The 6,569-nt window shown below is 65.6% G+C and overlaps 2 protein-coding genes across 2 annotated transcripts; both read left to right on the forward strand.

Annotated features, from left to right (window-relative positions):
* Positions 1 to 1,232: 1,232 nt before the first annotated feature.
* Positions 1,233 to 2,624, forward strand: EMIHUDRAFT_224068 (hypothetical protein; the record flags this gene model as incomplete). Its single annotated transcript, XM_005791289.1, has 5 exons — positions 1,233 to 1,349; positions 1,515 to 1,895; positions 1,977 to 2,174; positions 2,275 to 2,400; positions 2,529 to 2,624. 5 exons carry the CDS (start codon positions 1,233 to 1,235, stop codon positions 2,622 to 2,624), a joined length of 918 nt encoding a protein of 305 aa, XP_005791346.1.
* A 747-nt stretch (positions 2,625 to 3,371) lies between these two features.
* Positions 3,372 to 4,781, forward strand: EMIHUDRAFT_423079 (hypothetical protein; the record flags this gene model as incomplete). The annotated part of the gene is made up of 6 exons (XM_005791290.1): positions 3,372 to 3,863; positions 3,940 to 4,009; positions 4,105 to 4,146; positions 4,301 to 4,506; positions 4,578 to 4,617; positions 4,690 to 4,781. Coding segments are annotated over exons 1-6 (930 nt in total), but the record flags the coding sequence as incomplete, so codon positions are not given.
* Between the last annotated feature and the right edge of the window lie 1,788 nt (positions 4,782 to 6,569).

Genomic DNA, 6,569 nt, shown 5'->3' on the forward strand with positions numbered 1-6,569 from the left:
CCCCCCCCCCCCCTCCCTTCCCTCCCTCTGGTGCCGGGCCGCGCCAGCACCTCCGTTTTCTCTTTTTCTTCCCCGTTTCCAACCGTGGTATTTCTTTTTTCGGGTAGGCGGTGCCGCTCAACGATCCCAGCGGGTTCGACAGGAGGATATCTTGCCGAGATCGCGCCGAGATCGCGCCCGAGATGCCGCCGAGATGCCGCCGAGATGCCGCCGAGCCTCCTCCCCCCCTCCCCCCCCTTTTCCGCTGGTTTGCTGTGCGTTCTCTGACCAGACCCTCTGCTCAATCTCGGCTAATCTCGGAGGAAGTCGGCTCGATCTCGTCAGACTCTCGGCCCGATCTCGGGCTCAATCTCGCCGCATCTCGGGTCGATCTCGGGCTCAATCTCGCTGCATCTCGGGTCAATCTCGGGTCAATCTCGGCTCAATCTCGCCGCATCTCGGCTCAATCTCGGCTCAATCTCGGCTCAATCTCGCCGCATCTCGGCTCAATCTCGCCGCATCTCGGCTCAATCTCGGCTCAATCTCGGCTCAATCTCGCCGCATCTCGGCGCCAGGTGCGACTCGATGACAGATACATCGTCGGAGATGGGGCGAGACAGCATGGAAAAGGCGAGAGGCAGCCGAGACTTAGCCGAGAGTCCGCCGAGAGGCAGCCGGGAGGCAGCCGAGATTTAGCCGAGAGGCAGCCGAGATTTAGCCGAGAGGCAGCCGAGAGGTAGCCGAGAGGTAGCCGAGGCGGGAGGCAGCCAGGAGGCAGCCTGGAGGCAGCCGAGGTGCGGCCGAGGTGTGGCCGAGGTGCGGCCGAGGTGCGGCCGAGATCCAGAATTCTGCCGAGACTCAGCCGAGACTTAGCCGAGGTGTTGCCGAGATATGGCGAGGTGTTGCCGACGTCTCCTCGCCCGCACCCTCTTCCCGCCCCAGGCGTGAGATCGCAATCCCGCGCCGCGAGATTGCGATCTCGGGGGAGTCGCTCGCAGCGTGTCGACGATCTTTGCGCCGCCCTCTGCTGCTTGACGGGGGGCGGGGAGGAGGAGGGGGGGAGGAGGGGGGGGGGGGGGGGGGGGTCGTTTGAAAAAATGAGAATCGTGAGTTGCTGAGAGCTGAGAGCTGAAGCCTGACGTGAGCTGACCCTTACCGTGTCCGTGCCGCGTGAGCGTCCCCGCGCCTCCTGTTTTTTCTTGCCGCAAGCGAACTCCTGTTGTTCCGGCCGTCCTTCTCAGAGTTCAACCGCGATGCTTTCGTGGCTGCTGCTCTCGGGTGCAACAGCCGCCTCGCCCTTCCACTCCGCGCTGGATCAACTGAGCCTGCACCAGTTTAGAGAGCTCGTTCTGCGCATCGAGGCGCGCAGGGTAGAGAGACCAGTAGGACCCAAGCGAGAACGGCGACGCAACACCTACAGACCACGGCGGCTCTCAAAAGTAGCGGCCATACGCGAGCAAGGCACAGTTGTGCAACGACACGCACAGAAACACACACCCACCCGTCGCACATGCTGACCTCTCACTGCTACCCAGGCGGGGCTTGTGCCCGATGTGGGTGCCGAGGTCATCAGAGCGGCTGGAGACGGGGCCGAGAGGCTGGGACGAGGGCTGGGCGAGCGAGCGCCTTTGCGAGCAGTGCCACTCTTTCGCAAACCAGCCTCCTCGATCGGCCGGCTCGTAGTCGACCAGCAGGGCCTAGCCGTGCTGCGTGCGCAGAAGCAGCCGTTTGCAATCATCTCTGCTGTCGGCCCCACCCGGACGGGGAAGTCGTCAATCCTCGGCCGCGCCTTCCTGCGCGGCGAGGATGAGAACCTCTTCGAGATTGGGAGCGGCGTCACCTCCTTCACTGGCGGTGTGTGGATCACGTCGGAGCCAGTGCTCCTCCGCGGCAGCTCCGAGGCAACCGCAGTAGCAGTGCTCACACCCCGCCTCCTGTCGGCGACACAGTTCCGCGTGAGGCGTGGCGTCATCTTTACAGCTCGAGCCGTGGTTTAGGAGAAGCCAGTGCGCGCCTTCCTCATCGATACCGAGGGCTTCAGCGGCGTGGGAAGCCTCACCTCGCGCACGTATGAAGCGAACATGTTTGGCATCACCTACCTGCTCTCCTCAGGCGCAAACGCTACAGCACCAGCGCGTCTGCACGACCGCGCTGCGGGAGCAAGCCGAGGAGAATCTTCGCTCGCTGGAGCGGTGGTGGGAGGAGATGCATCGAAAGCACGAGGCGCTTGAGCAGCGACCGCCACTACGACGCTCCTCCTTAATCGATCTTCAAGCTTGCTCCTTCGTCTCCTAGGCGCAGCGGCTGATCCCTCCGCCGCCGCCGAGGCCGGCGCTGACGGCGGAGGAGGCGAGGGCGCTGCGGGCGAGGCAGGAGGCCAAGGCGCGCGAGCGGCGGGAGCGCGACGCCGCGCGGAGGGAGGTAAGCCAGCCGAGAGTGGGTGGGCGTTCAATGGACACCGCACAGCTAACCTCGGCGGACCCCCCCTCGCCAAGACTCGAGCACTCACCACCCAGCTCAGCTCTTCCTCGCGGGTGTTCTTGCAATAGGCCGCGGCCAAGGCGGGGAAGGCGGGGCAAGCGGCGCCCGCGACAGCGGCGGTGCAGCAGGGGGGGAGGGAGGAGTGCTTCACCGTGTACGACTAGCTGCGCTGAGTCGAGAGTGCGGCTGCGTTTTCGTCGGAGCACTTGGAGCACTTGGGAGTGCAGTCATTAGCCTCACATCCAGCGGGGATTTTCTTTTTTCTTTTTCCCTGGAAGTCGATCCTTGACAGATACATCAGCCTGGAGGCTCGGACTGGACACCGACGCGGTATGGGTGGACGCTGGACAGATGATGACGACAAGGTGATTGACTTTTTGCGGGGTATGGTATGGTACTCTCGCGCCCTCGAGACCATACCCCCCCCGCCTGCAGACAGACCCAGCCTCCCGGAGACCGGGGATGGGCGGTCAGGACCATACCCCCCACCCTTTGATTGACCCACCCCTGGTGCTGCTCGGCGCGCCGCTCGCCCTTCTCGAGCCTCTCCCTCTTCGTGGGCGGACGGGCGTACGCGAACAGCTCGTCGGCGTCGCCCGCCGCCGCCCGCCTTTCCGCGGGCACGGTGCGCACCGCCTCCGCCGTCCACGCCTCCCGCAACGCCGCGCCCCGGCCCTCGCCGAGCCGCTGGAATGGTCCGCCGCCGTCGGCGTTCGCCGCCGCCGCGGCCCAGGCCGCCGCGGTCAGCGCCGCGCCCTGACCGACGAACGCGCACAGCGGATCCGGCATCTGGCCCGCCGCCTCCCTCGCCCCGTGGTGGCCAGACCCTCCTCCACCCCTTGTGCAATCGCGCTTGTTACGCCTGATCGCATCATCGATTCAACTCACAGTTTGCCCTGTTGCGCCCTCCCGGGCAAACGCATGACGGCCTCCAATGGAAAATGGCAGTCCTCTCTTCGCAGCGGCCTCGCCCGCTGGTGCACCACCGTCGGCAGCTGCTCTGTCCACGGCGTCCACGTGGAGCGACTGCGACCGAGTTGCCCGCTGCTCCTGCTCAGTGGTGCGACGCCGGGCCCGTTCTACCACTCGCACCCGCACGATCCGTCGCAGTTCGACCACCTCCACTTCGACATGGCGAGCCAAGTGAGGGCCAACCTCAAAACGGTCCGCGACATCTTGGACGCGCTTGGAGAGAATGAGCTTCCGTTTCACCTCGATGGCGGGTGCATCGAGCGCAGCCGTCGCCACGCGCAGCTGCTGCACTGGGTGAGCAACCGCGGCCAGGGCTTCGCCGCCAACGCACGCGTAACGGCAGACATCTCGCGCGCCGCTTGCAAGGAGCTGGGCATGGGCCTCGCCACTACGCTCGCCACGTTCGAGACTTCAGGCAACGTCTCGGACCGGCGCTCCCTGCTCGAGTTAGAGACCATTTGCCAAGAGGTCTGGTTCCAGATACCAGTGCCGACATCAGAACTGTAGGCGCTTCCTGATCGAGACTTTTGCCATGTTTGGCCTCGAAGGGGCCGAGCTTGGCCAGACCGCCGAGACGGCGAGAGCCGAGACTAGCCGAGACTAGCAGCCGAGACTGGCGGCGAGGAATATGACTTCGATGCGTTTAGTCATTGGCTGCTCATCCTGGATCAGGTGCGGGTGGATCTCGTCTCGCAGTTCGACGCCGTCGACGAGGAGAGCAGCGTATACTCGGTCGGAGGTCAGAGGCACTTCATGCCATACGTGCCGGCGTACGCCGTCTGCGGACCGGCGGACCTCGCTCTCTTCTCGCCTGCTGATACAGATTAGCTAATCAATAGTAATGAATGGTTTAATATTCGCCAGATAGGCGGACCTCGCCCTCTTCTCGCTCTCCGCCGCGTCCGGCGAGAGATCCGCGCCTCGCTCGGGAGAGGAGCAGGTACATCTCGCCATCGACAAGCTACTGCGCGTGCTCTCCACCCTCGGCGCGACCTTCGACGGCGTGGCGCTGCTCTGGAACCGCGTCGCTGACCTCGACGCGCACGAGGAGGCCGTGCTGATGAGCCGCGCGAGGTGGACGGGCCTCGCTCTACCCTGTCGCCTTACATACCGCCAAATCACTAGTCCGTAATCATCAATCACAGGAGGGGCCTCACCCGCCCTCTGGCAGAGGCGGTGCTCGAGGTGGCCGCCGCGGTGCTCGAGGCGCCAATAAATTAAATCCCAAAAGTTAGCGTTTGATGGGATCTTGACTAGGTGGCCGACGCGGACCCGAACTCGCATGCGCCCGACGGCACGCCACTCGCCATCGAGTACATCGTGGTGGCTCAAGTGCCAAGAAGAAGAGCTAGCCCGGTCGAACACCCCCAAACAAATTATCTTACGTCCGTCCCGCCGCCCGCCGCGCGGCCAGACTCCACATCACCTCAACGTAAACGAATATTGATGGGACGGCGAAACACAGTCCGACCAACGACTGGGACACCAACGCGGTATGGGTGGACGCAGGACGGGCGATGACGGTCACACAGGAGCGACACACAGAACCACAAGACAAACAAGGTGGCGTCGCTTTGCATGGTTTTTCTTTTTTTCTAAAGTCGATCGGCCTTACACAGGCAGGCGAAGCGATGGGCTGCGGCACGAGCAAGCCGGGCACGAGCAAGCCGGGTCTAACCTACAAGCAGAAGCTGAAGCTGTGGCGCAAGCTCGGCGGCGGCGACCTGGAGCGTGTCCTCGCGAGCGGCGCCGCCGCCCTCCTCGACGCGCAGTGGATCATCCGCCACGCCGAGGCGGGCGGCGTCCTCACCCACCGCCAGGCGCTGCCCAAGGAGGCCTTCCTCTCCCTCGCTGACCTCGTCGAGGCGACCGGCGAGTATGGCTGGCTTCCCGTCGGAGCGCTCTCCTACCCGTGGCTGACCAAGGACCACCCCGACCCGCTCGGAGCCAACCTCGCCCGCGTCGCAAGGGCGCTGAAGGCCCTGCTCAGCCGTCCCGACCTCCTCCCGCGGCTCGGCGTCTTCTGGGACTTCGGCTCGCTGCACCAGCACCCCGACCCCCCCAACGGCGTCATGCGCACTGACGAGCAGAACGCGCTCTTCAAGCAGGGGCTGAGCTGCCTCGGCACGCTCTACTCCCACCAGCACACTTGGGTGCTGCGGCTGACCTCCTTCCCGGACGGCCACAAGGCGGAGGATCAGAGCGAGGGCACCAACGTGGCCAAGTACTTTGACCGCGGCTGGTGCTTCACGGAGCAGAGCTGGGCTGGCCTGACAAAGGCTGGCTTCCTCTCGCTCGACCTCGGCAAGATGCGCGACGGCGTGGAGTACGACTTCGGCAGCCTCCGAGCCGACTGCACCCAGGACGGCGGCCGGCGCCCTCCGCTGCTGCCGTCTGCGTTCGCGGCGGAGCTTGAGAAGAAGAGCTTCACCAACGGCAAGGACGACAAGCCGCTGGTGAAGCGGCTGTACGAGGCCGCCTTCAAGGAGCAGTTTGGCAAGGCGACCGAGCTGAGCTACTACAGCCTCGGCTGGGGCGACGCGGAGGCGGCGCAGCTGGCGGAGATCCTCGCGAGCGGGGCAGCGCCGCGGCTCGAGGAGCTCTATCTCTTGGACAACAAGATTGGCGACGAGGGCTGCAAGGCGCTGGCCGCCGCCCTCAAGGAGGGGGCCGCCCCGAGCTTGAAGGCGCGAGACGCGCCCTCGCCACACCCACCTCCCCCGCCCAATGCTCATCGCACCTCCCCTCGCGTGCAGACGCTCCGCGTGGACAACGAGGAGCAGCCTGAGCTGGTGGCCGTGTGCGAGGAGCGCGGCATCCACCTCTGCTGAGCCTCTCCAGCCCCGGCCGGGCGGCGAGGGCGCGGGGCCCGGCGGGACCGCCGCGCGAGCACGGCAGAGAGCAACAGACCCTGCGGCTGCGGAGCATGACGCGCAGCGCCGGTGCGGGCGCGCGCGGGTGCGGGTTTGGTGGGTGGATGGGCGGGTGGGTTGGGTGTTGATGTTGGGGGGGGGGGGGGGACGGCGGACAGGGGGGCGGGTGGGTTTTTCCGCCGGGGGGGGGGGGGGGGGGTTCTTTTTCTACCTGACCCCCAAACAGCGGGGCCCGGGGGGGGAACCACTTTGGGCCGTTAAAAA

This window comes from Emiliania huxleyi (assembly GCF_000372725.1).
Source record: "Emiliania huxleyi CCMP1516 unplaced genomic scaffold EMIHUscaffold_114, whole genome shotgun sequence".
Lineage (NCBI taxonomy): Eukaryota > Haptophyta > Isochrysidales > Noelaerhabdaceae > Emiliania > Emiliania huxleyi.